This window comes from Dermacentor albipictus, chromosome 1, assembly GCF_038994185.2.
Source record: "Dermacentor albipictus isolate Rhodes 1998 colony chromosome 1, USDA_Dalb.pri_finalv2, whole genome shotgun sequence".
NCBI lineage: Eukaryota > Metazoa > Arthropoda > Arachnida > Ixodida > Ixodidae > Dermacentor > Dermacentor albipictus.
Window position 1 is genome coordinate 387,921,059 of NC_091821.1, and position 17,487 is coordinate 387,938,545.

Consider the following 17,487-nt stretch of genomic DNA (forward strand, 5'->3'; position numbering starts at 1 on the left):
TAAACCTTGAAGCGCCGTTTGCACGACTGCATCGATTTTAGTGTTGCCGACATTTTCGTCCTTCAATGTCTCGGTGCTTTCTCTTTCTATTTTTTTTTTAGCGAAGCGTTCTTTGCCTCTTCCTTCGAATTTCCCACTGCTACTGCGGCCGCTGCTGTCCGGCACGCCGCTACGCCAGATGCTCAAAATAATTAGCCCGGAGCCCCTCACTGCGACGTGCCTCGTCATATCCTGATTTGTGGCACGCAACGCACAGCGATTCAATTTTTCTGAAAAAAAAATGAATATATATATATATATATATATATATATATATATATATATATATATATATATATATATATATATATATATATATATATATATATATATATTCATTTTTTTTTCAGAAAAGTTGAATCGCTGTGCGTTGCGTGCCACAAATCAGGATATGACGAGGCACGTCGCAGTATATATATATATCGTCGTCGTATATATATATATATATATATATATATATATATATATATATATATATATATATATATATATATATATATATATATATATATATATATATATATATATATATATATATATATATATATATACGAGGCGTTGTACCTCCGAACTGCTACGCACTGCCTCCTGGTTTACTTCGCACTGGACAAGTGCCTCTTTTCCGGCTGCAGGCTATAGCCGACTCTGCCCTCACGCCAGACGTACTAGAAGAAGTGGCAGGCTTGTGCGACAAGTCGAGCAGAGGCAAGTCAGCAAGATGTTGACGCTGACGACGATGCAACATGGCTCCCGCAACAGCGTGGCCACACCATCTGCCCCGACCGCAAACAGTCGGTACGATCTATGTCGCCAAACAAGACCTGATGTGCAGCAATGTCCGGCACACCAGGCGGTACTGAGAATTCATAATGCAAAAAAGGTTAAGGCGTGCTGACGCGGACGCAAAAAACGTGGACAACACGAACGCCGCCTGTCAGACGAACGAAGCACTGAGGCGAAAAAAGAAGACGCAAAACTCGTCTGCGCATGCTCTAGAATGGATAGAACGGAACGAATCGCCTTACCCTTTTTTGCATTGTGAATCCTTACCAACTAGCTCAGCTTTCTGTCGTTCCAAGGTAATGAGAAGGCACCTTTGCCAGGAGGACATATACCGAGCTACGAGGAGTTGATCTGACCGGTATCGGGGATGGACCTGGAATTCCGGGCTTATACACCGGTCGTATAGATCCCACTCCTCGCAACGCGCCATACTCAACCGACACGCCTTTTCCCCCTTCCCCATTACTCGTATTAGGCCAAGGAACCATCAGATAAAGAAAAAGATATTCAATCAGTCATTTAACTATGCGAGAAAAAGCTTTGCAAACAAAGCTTTTCTGTTAGATGTTTCAATTGCCCGAATGTGACGATATGCGACAACTTTTGCTTACGAGGCAGGCCTTCATTTAGTGCAGCACTAGAAAGAAAGGACTGTGATCTATTCCGAACTGCCAAAAATCCACATGCGCCTGTATTTCCGTCTAATCCCCCGCCACAGAAACAAACTCGTGTGCGCACCGCACGCACAAACAAACAAGAATTTGCATATTCTTTAAAGATCTCCCTTTTCCCATCTTAGGCGGAATAAATTCAGCACTGTCATCCGTCGAGCGTCATATTTATGTCGCTCTTATAAGACATCGCGATCAACAAAAAATAAGGAAATTTCTTCTATATCAACGACTTTCGTGCATAGTCTTTTATAAATTATTACGGTTTGTATCTGCATTTCCTGTGTATTTGCTTGGTATGAGACTATTTTTGTCATTGATATGTTCAGTTCAAGAGAAAGTCTGAGTTCATGATTCCTTGGGTGCCGAGAATAACTTTTTGGATCTGATTGAGGGAGACCGAGTGATCCCGGCTGAGTACAATTCTGGTGAGTCTGAGTCCAGATAGCTTGCAGATAGCTTTTTTTTCTTTTTTACAGCTGAGGGAGGGCAGTAAAATTTTTGAACGTGAGGGTGAGGTGGGGGGGGGACGAAAAAAAAGAGGGCATTTGTCCACCTCTGCTCACGACGTTTTGATTGCAAATTAAATGCTGCATGTAGCCACCACGGTTCCTTTAAGTGACGGGTTGCAAGCTTTGGAAATTAATGCAGAAAAAAGCCAAATCCCCCTCTCTCTTCTATTTTTTAGCCAGGTTTCTCTTCTTGCAAATAATGTACTTGTAGCACTTGTCAGAGGGGGAATGTCAGTGCAGTCTCTCTACACATTGTGATATGTTGTCAACATACTGTAACTAGCGGGGACTCGTGACGTTTTCGCGTAGACTCATTTTTCAGACGAAGCGCATGTTCCCCTCAACTATCGTCATTACGTGTCTCGTTAACTTTAGAAAGCAAACTCTGTTGTAATTTATTTTCACTCGTACGCCAGCACTCGGACTTCAAGGTTTTTGCTGGGCACGTTAAATAAACAGTAATATTTATTTATTTATTTATTTATTTATTTATTTATTTATTTATTTATTTATTTATTTTCTAAGCGCCAAACGAATGCTATGTCAAATACTGACCTTTCGCATAATGACATTTATGGTCCTAGCACATATCGTCACTTATCATTGTCATTATTTCATTAGTTTGATGTATTATGCAATTGATAGCGGCTTACTTTCAGGTCCCTTTTTTTACAGTAACGTTACATTTACCCATTGCAATTCATTTTACATTTCACCATTTAATTGACAATTCATTGACAACTCTTCATTACGTGCATGTCACTCTTTGGCGATATATCTGGCCCTTGCGCCAATAAACACAACACATCAACATATATCAAATACTGCACGCTACGGATCTACATGCGGCTCTGATATTTAGGAATAAGTATGCTAAATATTAAAAGCTATCAGGAAAGCTACACTGTTTCTTAAAGCTAAGCATGAACTCAAAGAAACAGCGTTTTCCATGATATTGCAGTGAGGTTTATCCGCGATTGACAGTACCATTAGGCGTTCTTATTTATGTAATTCACTTTCTTAATAACATCTTGAGTTAAAACGAAAGTCATGTACCTCATGATTTTGTTGTTGTTATTGTTGTCTAGTCTGCATGTGCGCTGTGTTCAGTTGAGGTCAGCAATCTAACGCACCCCAAAGTACGCACATGCTCGGACTTGATCACTCGGAACTGTAGCACCGGGATAAGATGATGTATATGTGTATAAATAATAGTTGCGGCGTTTTCTATTAATGCGCTCACCCTTAGGCCGACAACGCAACGCATCGCGACTGTTGGTCGCATGCAGAGAGAACTTCAGAAGAGTGGATACCTTACGTCATAGCAGGCACTACTTGGAGGCCTTGCACGCCTTCGCAGCAACAGTCATCTTGATCATTACAAAGTGAAAGTGTGAAGACGTTACACATACCATTCTGCGCAAAAAAAAGTAGAGAGAGAGAGAGAGATAGGAAGCATACGCTATATGCTAGATCCTGCAGTCTGTGGCTTTCTTTCATGACCCCGTTTGCGCTGGCGCCAGCAAACATCATCTGTCATCGTCAAGAACACGCTCGCACCCAAAGGCACGCACGGCACGATCGAGGGGCATTACTTTTTTCGCGGCGTCTCCCCGCGTATTCGCGGCAGCTAGAACTCTTGTCTCTCAGACGAAGGGAGGGAAATCAGCCGCGCATGCGTGCTGCTGAAGCACTCGCAAAGTAAGTGAGAGGCATATATAAACTCCGCCAGGGCAGAAGTCGGAAGGTTCGTCAGTCTCCACCAAAGTTCGCGGACGAAGAGGATAAACTCAGTCGGGCGAAGCTGGACGCAATGAAAAGCACTCGGGCCCCACGGCTCATGAGCCTGCGCTCCTATCCATCTGGCTGTGGGCCGCCGGCGACGAGCCCGACAACAGTCCGCACGCATCCAGAAAAAGTTTCCTATAGCTAATCTCTTAGGCCTTACGGTGGGAGCACGACGATTTGTCTTCTCGGGCAAACATGGAGCGCGCTGGCGGCACGCCCCCGCATATACATCCCCGCTTGCTTGCCTGCCATCCAGCCCCGCCTGGTGCTAATGAGGGCTCGGGCGCGTGTCTTTGCTAATTAGGGGCCCTCTCATTATCTCCCTATCTTCGCGCACGCACAGTGCGCGCTTCACCAGCCTTCCTTGTCTTCGACCGCAGTGCTTTGCCTAGTGTGTGTGTGCGCGTGTGTGCGTGTGTGCGCGCGCGTGCGTGTCTATAGTACGGAGTCACCTCCGGTATCGGAGCGTTGGCGCTGAGCGTTAAGCAATCGCGAATTGTGCACATGGGGAGAGGGAAGAGAATTAGTAGCAGGGTCCTTTCTTTCATATTTATTTATTTACGCTGTTAAGCAAGCAGGTATATAGGGGCCTATAAATGGCGGCCGCTTCGCCTCGTTGCGTGAACGTCGCTAAAGCAAACAAACTCGCCCCAACGCCTACAGCGTACGGTAAGCTGCAGCGAAGTTTGCGCCGGCGAAATCGCTTTAACTTAGTTATTAGCATACCTATTATGCAAATAAGTTTTTCCTAACAAGGTTTACACGCGCCAGCTCTCACGACACGTGCAGGAAATCGACGTCGCAAGAGAATCATTTTACGTACAATTTCGGGCAGCTAGCTTTGTGCGCACTACGCAAACACATTGCCTTGCACTGTGGATGTTCTTTTGCATGTAACTAACGCATGACACAACGAGAGCGACAGACAAAAGGAACACTGTTTTCTTTCTTTGTTTCGTTCGTTCGTTCGGTAGGTCCTTCTTCATTCCTTTCTTTCTTGCTTTATTTCTTTGTGTGCGTGCATGTGGGCGCGTGCAAGGGAGAGAGAGGCGGAGGACAGTAAAGACGAGACTGCAACGTCGCGAAGCGAAAGATTAGGACGGCTAGCAGATTTAATCTTGGAGGCTTCCGGCTTGCTGTTCGTCGGATATCTCTGGGGAAGCTTGTGACGTATGTACGGCGCATTTCTGCACTTATTCTTTGAGCATCGCTGGGCAGGTTCAGTGGTTGGAAAGCTCGCCGGCTTCCGCTCTTCCGAGTGGCATAAGTTATTGAGCTTCTTGCGAGGCTGCGTTGGCTCCATCTGTGCAACGCGTAATTCAGACGGTCGAGCTTAACTTGTATGACCCTTTCGCTTGCTTTTGCGTATACTTCGACGTTTCTTTGGGACGAAACGTTGCTGGTTTTAACGTCCCCGAAACTGCCCAGGAGGTATACATCGAGGGTCGCCGTTGTGGAGTGCTCCAGATAAAGCTAGGCCACCCGGGGTTCTTTAACGTGCACTTAAATCTAAATACATGGTCGTCTTTGCATTTTACCTCCCCATCCTCCCCATCGAAATGCGGCCGTCGCGGCTGGGATTCGATCGCGCGACCTCGGTCTCAACAGCAGAGCGTCAGCGCCACTGCAAAGCCGCAGTGGATTTTATTTGCGATTTTGTGATCTTCCTCGTGGTTCCTTCGAGTTTTCTTCGCACCTACATACATAGGACGGTCGTGTTGCACGAATCCTGTGAGCGCAAGCAGCTAGAGAAACCTGAATAACATGGGAATGGAAGGCAGGCTTTGACGAAAAACATAGATGCCTCTGCTTTTAGCCAGTGCTGTTTTCAGCCAGTTCAAATACTGGCCCCCAGACGTAGGTTGGTCTTTCAAAAAAAACTACCTCCTTAATTTTTTTGCAAGCGTTTTATACTAAAATTCACGTGATGGTGGATATCGTCCAGTCAACATAGACCGGATTTTTTTTCAGTTCTTTCCATAGCAGTATATACCCTTCTTTTTTCTACGCCAGTACAATTAATCTTTGAAGCTTATTTGTGCGCTACTGCGTCTGTATGGTATGAAGAACTTTATTGAGGTCCTGAGGGATCAGTCTGGGACTGATGCGGGCCACTCCCACGTCGGTACAGAGAGGCCGAGCCCCTCTGCTATCACACGGGCCCTCTGGACAGCCCTGAGCTGGTCCGCCAGCACTTCACTGTGCAGCATTCGCTGCCACCACTGTTCACCTCGAGAACCATCACCGGCCAACGCCAAGCAGCGCCACAGCATGTGTTGTAAATCGAGCAAACCCCCACACTTACTACAATAGACTGAAACCCCGCAGTCCGGATTAATTTTATTCATGATGACAGGGTTAGGGTACGTCCGTGTCTGCAGTAGCCTTAATGTAACCGCCTGCGGCCTATTTAATTTAGGATGTGGCAACGGGAATGCCCTGCGCCCTAAGTAATAGTGCTTGGTGATTTCGTTGTAGGTTAACAGTTGGTCCCTGTACTCAGGAGCGGGAGATCCAGCCCCTTCAGGGAGTACACGGCACACTAATCCTCGTGCCTCCCTGTGCGCCACCTCGTTGAGGTTACGCGGGGCTCCCTCCACTGTCCCCAAGTGCGCCGGGAACCAAGTAACGGTATGCGAAGTGATATCCCTACCCTGCAGCAGTCTGTTAGCCGGTTCCGCAACAAGTCCTCTCGAGAAGGCTGTAATCGCAGATCGCGAGTCGCTAAACACCAAAACTCTTCTAGAATCAATTAGTGCTAGAGCAATAGCCACCTGTTCAGCAACCCCTGGATCTTTGGTATAAATGGAAGCAGCATTTCTAACGCTCCCTTTGCCATCTACTACCACCACCGAATAAGCATTTTTACCATTAATCCATGCGGCGTCAACAAACGCAGACTCCTCCTCCTGATCCTTTGCCTCTCGTAACAAAGCCCTAGCTCTCGCGACCCGCCTCCCTACATTGTGCACGGGGTGCACATTCCGCGGAAATGGACGAACCATGATATTTGCCCTAAGGTTCACGTTCAACTCGTGTAGGGGCACCCTATCGTGCGACACAGCCATCCTACTGCGTCTGTGTTCTATAGCCATTTCAGTCAGCGTCCTAAGGCGATACCTGACTACCATTTTGTCATATATGGTAGCTCTGTGCGGCCACTAAGTCTACTAACTAATCCAACAGCTTTCCGTGAATGATCCTGAATCTATAGATAAAATTTCTGGTTAGTCAGTGATAAAGCTACACTAAACTCTTATCATCATCGTGTGAGAATCTCTACTTCCGCTGACAAGCCGTGCAGTTTGTTCTCGCGCATTTCGCGCAGTCGAACATCATCGAGTTCTCAGTCGACGATGATGCGTAGTATAGTATAGGGCAGCAACGATATTTCAACGATTCATCTTTAGCGAGAGCTCATCATGCCGGACTGCTTACGCATGGCGTTTGTCAGGTGCCGTAAAGCATCTTACGATTAGGTGCGCCACTCAGTCAAGTAATAAAATGTTGCCAATTAATCCATGAAGCGCATCCGTGTTGTTGCCGAGTCGCGCAACAATTGCAAGCGGTGTTTGTATGCAAATGCGCGCTGCCGACGATTGCAAGGCAGCGTGAAACTCAACGGCAGTGCTCGAGGGAACGCACCGCGTTTTGTTCCTATAGCTTGACATTGACGAAAGGCGCCTTAAAGTGCTGGTGCGAGTAAAATTATGCAGAAACCATCGGCGGTGTTTTTTCGACACAGACGAATAGCCGAACACTTCTAGAAAGCTATTCACTTTGTTAAGAAAACGATGCGCTTGAAGGTGCACATTTGTTGCACTGAGAATATTTAGGTAGAGTTTGTTGTCTCGTTGCATAATTCTGTAGAGAACAGACTCGTTAACCAGTACGTATGTAGCGCTAGTATAGGTGGCTTATAAGTAAGCCGATTTGTCGTATGTGTTTGTTTCTCCGGCGGTGCGAGTGCCAGCTTAGAATGAATGCGTTTACCATCCACATTTTCTTTCGTCATAGGGCGAGAGAGGGTGGTGGGAGAAAAGGATGGTTGTTCTTCCCGAGCGCTCCGCAACAGCGCCTAAACCTTCAGGCGCGACTCGGTTAACCCGAGAGCACGCGCACCGGCCCCCAACGTCCTACCACCACGAAATGAAAGAGCCAAAGAAAGCTGTTCGCTTTGAATCCCACAAGTTCGAAAGAGAGACCGTAATCCCTGCGCAGCGCGTGAATAGAAGTTGTAGTGTAGAATTTTAACTAGTCGACGTAGAGTTGGCAGATGTGATGTTTGCTCGTTCGTTCAAGGGCAAACGTAGCCCACTTGTGATACACTCGCGAAAGACGTCAAACGCTGCCCCCTATTGCGTGCGCAACTCCTTCAGCCGTAAACGTTCGCCAGAGTTGGCTTCTCCACAATAAGACCACTTGTGGGGAGAAGCTCGCTTTACAAATTTTGTTCATTTTGCATGCAACACGCGACGGTCTTATATCCGAACCGCAGTAATCTCCGTGAAGGCGGAACTTTGTTCAAATGAATTCTCTGACAGACCACACAGTACGGCCGCCTATATATTTCCTACCTGTTCTTACCGCACTTGCGTTAGTTTACCGCACTTGCGTTAGTCCGCAGCCTCTGACAAGACAAGCGGACTGTGCACGCACGTGTTCTCGGCGCAAACCAAGTTTGCTTTATTCGCCGAGTGCTCAGACTTAACCGCGTTCGATAAGCCGCGCTCGCAAGGAGCCGTTTCCGGCTGTAATTGTAAACCTAGTACGCTTGTAGTTCACTAGCAAGCCTCAGTGACCAACAGTGGGTGTGATGAACAGGCTTATGTGTGCGCACCGCTAGTGTTTCCATCCCTCCCTTTTTCTCATCGTCGCCATTTTTTATTGCGTTTTCAATTATACTGTTGCTTTAGGCGCATTGGCCCCGACACCATGGGCGCTGTCGTGTGGGCCCTCTGTCGACGATGCATGCGCCGCCTGCGCAGTGGACTGTAGAGTCTCCAGAGACCATTTTCTTTAAAGAGAGAGAGAGAGAGACGATGCGAAGTGGAAGCAGCAGTCAAGGCGCTCGATCGTGGTGGAGCTTGGAGAACGTTGTGCCTTCCCCTGCTGGCATGAATGTCGTGCGCACCTGCACACTATATAAGCGCACAATAGTGCGTGTGCGTGTGCGCGCGCGCGCGACCCAGCACGACTTCATATCAAAAGAATGATTTTTTTTTTTTTGCAGCAGTGCATTGGATATTTGGATCTTCAAGGGTTAACCTCCGTTCTTCTTTCTTTGTTTGATAGTGAACCGGATGTGCGTCTTATTAAATCCCCCACTTTTCCTCTTCTCTGTCTCCTCCTCCTTTTCCTCCTCCTATGGTAGGACAACTCGGGCACGGCGCCAGCGATGGAAAAAAGCTCGCGCTAATCCACATCCGTCATCGGTTACGTTATCCCTGCAGCTTACGGCAATATAAACATTGCGAACTTTGCTTGATCTAACCTAAACGGCGAAGCGTTGCGGGGCAAAACGTATATTCACGGAAATCAGACTACTGCCTGGCGTTCTTTGCTGTTTTCTGTATATACCGTATCGCTGCTCTGTTTTCGTATGGCCGGTTTTGTGTCTCGGGGACTCGCTAGAAAGCGCGTAGTTTCGAGGCTTCCGTTTCTGTATCTCTGTGCGTCACCTGACCGCGCCGGGTCAGGTGCATCAGTGCGTGTGGCGTCCAGCTGCTTAGCGTGAGGCCGCGGTTTCGATTCGCGGCCGAGATGGTAGCGCTGCGATAGGAACGGAACGCAACTAGACGCTCGTTTCCGTTGTTTCAGGCGCACGTTAAGAAAACAAGGTTGTTGCAATAAATGCGAAGCCCCCACCTGCGCTGTTACCTCTCTCCTAGCGTGTGTGCTGATTTGGAATGTTAAGCTTTACTGTTTCATTTTAATGACGCTCGGGCGCGTTGCACACATTCCGTCTACGGAAGCGAGTATACTCGATGCGTGCCCTCACTTTGCATAGGTCACTTTGCATACTCCGTGGACGTGCTTTACTAACGTTTGTGGCCTGCCGTATGCATCTTCTCGTATACGGTTTAACTGTCTCTGCATTCTTCTCTTTAAAGATATGGGGACGCGCATGATTAACAGCGCTGACTTTCCTACATTCCTTTCCACTTGCCGCTCTCCGTCTATGTCGAGTGGAGCTCTATCGGGAATTTCAGGAGAAATGCGTGCGACCTATGCTGATCGACTGTCTGCAGTCCTCTCGTTTATTTAACTTTTATACCGCCTTTTGCGCTGCTGCTGCTCGTGTCCTCCCTTCTGTGCGAACTAAACGGCCGTTCCCTCGAGCCGAAGCCGTCGCAGCTTAAACTGACCCTCCCGCGACGCGTGCTGTGCAGGTGCCGCGCTGGAGGGAGTTGTGACGTGGCCCGCCCATGTGGCCGCTGCTGCAGCGTGCTGACGTCGCCGGCTGCGGCGGTGGGCTGGTGTCTGTGACCGCCGGCAGCGCCACCGAGCGACAGAATGGCGCACGTGCTGCTTCCCTGCGACGTGCCCACGTGGCCCGAGGTGGAGCGCCACCTGAGCCAGCTCCGGTTTGCCCACTCGCCGGAGCAGCTGGTGGCCGACATGCAGCGCATCTACGACCTCTGCTGGTAGGCGCCGCGCTTACCGGGCCTCCAGTTTCCATCACGTGACCCGTGCACTGCGGCGACTTTCAACGTTCCGGGCATATCTTTTGTTAACGCTTCTGAGGCCGATGAATCTCGCCCCTGCACAATCAAAACACTTTTTTTGTTAATCCGGGGGATTTGTCGCAGAGCATATATGTGCAGTAAAAAAAAATGAACAAAATGGGTATCGCATAAACGTATGCAGACCTATGCAAAGCAAGTACTGCAGCAACGAGTTAGCGCACTTATAATCCGTTATCCAACGGTTATAGTCCCCTGAAACACTGTACGCTTCATTTAGCCTCTCTGAGTGCCTTGTGCCTAATATGCCGAGTCACTGCCTTGGTTGAGTACTAGGGTACAGTCATGAAAGGTGTCGAATGCTCGCCGTAGACGCACGAATCAAACACCTCATAAAGCATGTACCAGGGTTGTCACTTGCAAATCTCCAAGCTCAGGTTGCAGCAGGTGTGTAAGCCTATGCAGCAGGTTGCTGAGCGGAAGGTGCCTCTTATTCTTGGGCTTTTGTTCAGTACCTCAGCAACGTGCTATAGTCGAGGCCCAGCAAACACACGATATTAAATGGAAAGCTCAGAACCAGGGCCACAATTACTGCATTAACATGTGTATATATGTATTTCGCGCGTACTCTTCTTAATCGTGCCTGCAAAAGTACAGAGCCTCAGTTTGGTTAGCCCTGTGTGCTACCACCAATGATGCAGCCCGAAGCTCTCGCTGTATACACGTCAGCTTCGCGCATATTGTGAGTAAGGTCGGGAACCCCTTCCAGACAAAGCAGGGGAGTCGACCCTCCCGTCCAGATCAGGAGGGGAGAAAGGGCTCAGAGGAGGGGGTTGCCGGAAAACCTCAGGGTTCCTCTCGAGGGAGACCGGGATTTCGGGGAACTCATCCGGGGCTTCGATATATATATATCATAAGAAGTCAACAGACAAGGACACTCAGGACAACGCAGGGTAAACTACTTCTACTTAATAATTGAATTAAAGAAATCATAAATTAAGGAAAATGAAAGTGTATGAAAGATGGGTAGAGCATCGCACGCATAATGCGAAGACGTGGGATCGTTCCCCGCCCGCGGCAAGTTGTTTTTTCATCCACTTTCATTTCCATTATTTCTATTATTAAGTGCAAGTAATTGCCCCTGTGTTGTCCTTGGTGTCATTGTTTGTTGACTTCTTCTGATATGATTAATAAAAATCAGGCCTCTATTATTAGAAACAGCTAACTTTAAGAAGAAAAATGTTATTTTGCCCATCTAAACGAAACTTTCAGTCCCCAGTGCAGTGCAGCCGATCGCGCTTGGCCTGTCTAACCTCCCTGCCTTTCCCTTATCACTTCTTTCTCTCGTGCTCTCTCTTTCTTTAGGGGGCTGTCGCACACGGAATAAGGCGGCGTCCATTTCAGAAGCAACTAGTTGTCGTTAACAAATTTACTTAAGTTCAACGCGTAACCACACTACTACGAAGAAAAATTAATGCCGAAAGTTAGGTCAGTTGGAAAGGTTACATTTTTGAATATTTGCATTGTTTTTAAGAAAGAAAAAGAAAAAAGCGTCCGACGATTACGATTCTCCCTAATGTAAAATTTGAGCACATCTCGATACGTGTTTTCATTTCGCGATGTATTGAGGTAAAGCATTTGAGGCCGAAATCACCGCACCGACTACAGTGGGCCAATGTCGTCAACGCCTTCGCGAGGTTTTGCGAGGTTATGCTAGGTTTTGCTAAGTTGGTAGGCTTGGCTAAGTTGTTTCTAGGGTTTGTGAGGTTATGCTAGGTTTTGCTAAGTTGTTGTCTCGGTGGGTTGACGCTGGAAGCTTTCGTGCAGTCGCAGGCCAGGATCGTTTACTCGGTGACGTCGAGCGTTTAGGCGCCGACTCTCGCGTTCCCTGGCGACGCATCTCTTCTCGCTTGGCAGTACGGCGCTCTTCCTGGTAAGCCGATTCTTCTTCGGGCGTCCGGACTTTCTTCGGTCTTCCCATGGCAGCAGCATGTACGCACGGACTAGAGGAGGCGAGAGGTGTGTCGCCGCGCCGGCTGTTCCGAGTCTTTACTCGCCTGTGACGTCATGACTCCGCCTTACGTGCGTGGGGGGCGAGGAGGTTACATGGCTCGGTGATCTCGTAGGTGGTTGCTAGGCTACGCGAGGCGGCGCACAGCTGAGCTGAGTTTTCTGGTAACGCTCCACGGCGGAACTAAAAGCTTAAACAGCTCCGCTGTTAAAAAAATACTTGTAGGATGCCTAAGTTTCGCTTTCATAACATTCAAAGATCCCTGACTGCTTTTAACGCTTCCCGGCAGCTGCAGCTTGTGTAACCGTCATGTTTACCGCGAAACGCTGGCGGTGAACGCTATGCACGAAGGCGAGCTTCCTGGTAGAAGCGCGCCCTCTTGCGTAGGCCGACCTGCTGTTATTTTTTCGCACTTTTAATATTAAAACCTCAGAAGATCTAACACAAAAGGTGTGCGTCGTCGGTGTTTTTTTTCTTCATGACATTTGTTTGTGGGCTGTCATTCTCAAAACTTCAAGGAATAACTATATAGAGAGTGGAAGACAAGGTATGAGCAACTTTGGTGGTACAAGAGTGGTTGGGTATGCATGGTTCGGAATGATTTTTCGCGAAAAGTCAATCGACGCTGTTGCGTGACGCCGACGGTGGATTTGCTGCGGCATGGGGCCCTTAACGCTTTGTGCACAGTTGAAATGCTACCCGACCCAATCCTCCTCCTCCTCCTTGTTTTACTGCGAAGCCGTATATGGCTAGGGTTCTGGAAAAAATTTCGTACGTCTATCGAGCATGCAGAACGAGAATTCTCATACTATATCTATTCGTCTGCAGCTTGCCTGGCGTCGAGCGACGCTCGCCCGCGCGCCGATAATGTTGGACTATAAACGCTAAAGGCGCATTTATAGTCCGACGTTATGTGTGCGCCTCTTTACTGTGACGTCAACATCGCCTAGCGACGTTATCAGTAGTTGCGTTCTGGTTGCGCTATGGGCAGGACTCATATCGTTCGCTTCGAAGAACAACGTGACCTCAAGGAGCAGCAGAACGTGGGATACTGAGCCGGTGGCGTCGCGATTTACGCGAGGAATGACTACGTGGACGTCACACCGTACACACTGCCCGTCAGGAACGAAGCCACTATCTCCGATTGTGCCGAAGTTTGTGCCGTCAGCACGGACGATGGCACCGTGGTATCGACCGTCTACATCCCTCCAGCTACGTCCAAGAGCGACATCGCAACGTTCCTGACGGACATGTTTGGTTAGGTGATTCTCAGTGACGCTACATCCATCGTCATTATAGGAAATTTCAACGTAGACCTAACTAGATCCGATGGAAAGTGGTCGATCTCGTTCATGTTGGAACGGTTTGGAGTGAGATGTTACGCTGAAGTGCGTGTGCCGACCACGCGTCTCCGGTCGTGCGTCGATCTGACATACGGCAACAACGTAGCTATAGTGTGCAAGTGCAACCCACTTCAGTATATCACAGTGACCACAAAGCAATAGCCACCATGATGACGAAGTAAGAGAAATAAAAGACGAGAAGAACAACGAAGTTATGTGTCTTTATTCAATCAATAAAGTTATGACGCAGTACAGCTTCGCTGATTATCCTTCTTCAGAGTTGAAGGGCACTTACCTTTTCTTTCTTTCCCGTTCCCTTCCTTTTTTTTAATAAAAATCGCTGGAAGTAAGACACGCTCACCGATCGGGCGCTGTTTACGCCACGCGTTCAAACATTCGTTGTTGCTTGACTGTGACAGCGCAGTCGTCAGCACCTTGTTTCCCAGTGTACCCGCCGTGGTTGCTTAGTGGCTATGGTGTTGGGCTGCTGAGCACGAGGTCGCGGGATCGAATCCCGGCCACGGCGGCCGCATTTCGATGGGGGCGAAATGCGAAAACACCCGTGTGCTTAGATTTAGGTGCACGTTAAAGAACCCCAGGTGGTCAAAATTTCCGGGGAGTCCTCCACTACGGCGTGCCTCATAATCAGAAAGTGGTTTTGGCACGTAAAACCCCAAATATTATTATTTGTTTCCCAGTGCAGCAGCGTCCTTAATTGAGGGGGACGACAAAGCGGGCGCGATGAACGGCGACTATAGCATATATGGGGCACTTTCTGCCACTATAATGGCCTCCACCCTTCGCAGCGTGGGCCTGGACCCGGAGGAACCCCCGCGGGAGGAGATCCGCCTGGACCTTCTCAAGCGCTTCCTCAAGTCCCTCTCGGCCGACGAGAGCCGCAGGTTCTTCGAGTCCACGCTGCCCGCGCTCATCACCTACGCGATGCGGCTGCGCGAGCTGCGGCCGACCGGCGGCTTCCTCTACTGCCTCCAGCAGCAAGGTAACAGAGAGGGAGAAAGACTCCGCACAGAGCACTCTGCGAGCGAATTGCGCATCTAATTGACTGTACGCACGCATATGCAGCATAGCATCTTCAGTTGCCTAGACCACAGCACAGTTTCGGGGTCTGTTTTTTTTTTTTTTTTTTCTGGTTGGGGCAGGGCCATGCGGGGGTGCGAGAACTTCCAACCTGCGAAAACGGGGCTACAACAAACTAAATTTTGCAGTTGCGAGGCAACCGATTCGCTTGTGGAAACGTGCCGTTCACTCAGCCTTAAGAGCATAGCCAGCGTCCTTGACAGATTTAGTTTGGTTTAGCTCTTATGATTTAGCAATGAAGAGAGTATGTACGTCGCACGCTTTCCCACAAGGTTATATTGTTGAATTAACAAAAAAGAGCTCATGAATTCCTTGCAGCAAAATAAGTGCTGGCTCTCCCGTAATCGAGAGCAGATGCGAGCGTGAAATGGCTACTGGCGAAGCAGATTGGTTGGAGGTGATACTAGCCACAATCTTAAAATGGGTGTAGTACGTGTTCGCAACCGCGCACCCCACCACACCACACCGCACCACGCCATACTGGGCACTGGTTCATATGGACGCAATAGTTTAGTGTCGTAGACAGACCTCATTGCAAGTATCGTCTCGGCTAAACGGCCATTCGCGGCGCGCCGGACGCGCCGCGGAACTCGCGGACCGCTGGCGTTGAAAACAGCACTCAGCGCCAAAAGATGACAGTCAAGTGCATAATGCCCTGTATCTTGCTTTTGAACGTCGCTTTCGGAAATGACAAATAAAGCTTCAGCGTACTAGAAGTTACAGCTTGAGTGGTATTGTCAACAAACATTAGGAAGAACTCCGAAGCAATCTCTTTTGTAACTTGCTTGGGAAGTAACTAGCGTACGTAATGCGGTCTTGATTGGTTCCTGGATGATCTCGTTTTGTACTCGCAACTTGCACGGATGTCCTCGTCTAAGTGCCCGTATAACGGCTCTGGCTTTTGGCTCAAGGTTGCTTGAAGATCGCTCACAACGGGAGCTAAAAGTATTTTTTGCTTAAAGAGCAAAAAATACTTTTTTTTTTGCTTAAAGAGCGAAGAGGAAGACGAAGTGCTTCTCTTGCGGAACACATCTCGCCCGTCTCTGTGTTTTTCTGGACTTCTTACTGCACCTGTGGGGTCTACCGCCCCCTCCATCGCGGTGATGGATGTACAACACCCCGAGGATCCTCCCGGTTCCCGTTCACCCGCGGACATCGGTTCGAGAAAGCGAGGAAGTACGTCGAGTGGTAGCGAGGACACGGAGCTGTACTGCGCTTCAGGTGACGAGTCCTCGGAGGACAGCTTTCGACTTGTCCAGTACCGCAAGGCCAAACGAAGAATTATCAACTCATCTTCGGCGTCCAGCTCGAACACTGTGAAAACAGCTCCTCAGCGATGGCCTCACTCCATCCTGTTTGTGCCACAGAACGCTACCGACAACCTGCGCGTCCTCAACAGGCAAGCACTCTCCGTGTATCTAGAGAACACCGTGCCAAATGAGATCAAGGATGTTAGGATAAATACTAGACGAAACATCCTGGCAATCGATGTGATGAACCCGAGTGCACTGACCATACTACAACATGTTGCGCAGCTGGGAAACATCAAGGTCCGATCCATCGTGCCAACGAATGGTGCCACAATAACTGGAGTCATCTATGACATTGACAATGAAATATCTAATGCGGACCTCCCAATTCTCATAAAACCAGCAAGCGAACACAACGTGATTGTGCATGTTGGTCGCCTCGGCAACACACGTTGTGTGAAGATAACCTTCAAAGGCGACTGCCTTCCACCCTACGTGAAGGTCGGCCACTTTCGCCACCAGGTTCGACCATTTATTCCAAGACCAATGCAATGCTTCAATTGTCAGAAGATTGGACATGTGAAGGGTGTTTGCAGAAATTCGGCCGTGTGCCCTCGATGTGCCGAACCCCACTCAGAAGACAACTGCAACGCAACCACGTTCAAGTGTCCGAACTGTCAAGGTGATCACTGCGCCTCTTCCAAAGACTGTCCCCAGATCAAGAAAGAGTTCACCATTCTTAAGCAAATGGTGAGAGACAACTCTACCCACAAAGAGGCCGCTGTGAAAGTACGGCGAAGACGACGTCACCGACAACGGTCTTCACGGCGAAAAACATCAAGCTTTCAGGAAAAGTCCCCTCGTCAAGCATCATCATCAGCGGACGTTTCCAGCACTCCGATCACCAATGTTGGAAGGGAGCAAACTGCCAGATCTCTCTCCACAAAGGAATGGCCGCCACTTCCACGTACACGACCGCCAGAAGAGCCGCAGAAGAAGCCGCCCCCAGTACAGCAAGGTGCTGTATCCGAGGAGTCGCGGAAAACAGATGAGCAAGTGATAGCACTTATTAGGCCTTTAATGAATGCCATTCGCGTGCTGCTAAGCAACATGCACACACCATCTGCCAGAAGTGCGCTTCAAGTACTGGACGCTCTGAGTCCGGTGCTTGCAACCCTTGAGTAGATCATGGCTGCACAGCCACGGTCTTTTAGGGAAGACGTCCGACAAGCAGCTATTTTTCAGTGGAATGCCCGCGGACTCAGAGCGCGCCTTTCGGATTTCCGTCGCTTCGTGTTCGCCAATA

The 17,487-nt window shown here is 48.8% G+C and overlaps 1 protein-coding gene across 5 annotated transcripts in view; it reads left to right on the forward strand.

Moving 5' to 3' along the window:
* The window catches only part of LOC135917010 (uncharacterized), a 100,209-nt gene that overhangs the window by 48,428 nt on the left and 34,294 nt on the right, over positions 1-17,487 (forward strand). For 3 of the 5 annotated variants that reach the window (XM_065450467.2, XM_065450470.2, XM_065450468.2), the window contains exons 2-3: positions 10,186-10,440; positions 14,640-14,833. In XM_065450467.2, the coding sequence (XP_065306539.2) occupies positions 10,310-10,440; positions 14,640-14,833 (325 nt within the window). In that variant the 5' untranslated portion in view covers positions 10,186-10,309. Of the gene's footprint in view, positions 1-671; positions 835-10,185; positions 10,441-14,639; positions 14,834-17,487 lie in introns of all 5 variants that reach the window. The other 2 variants (XM_065450469.2, XM_070531993.1) reach the window with 1 other exon arrangement.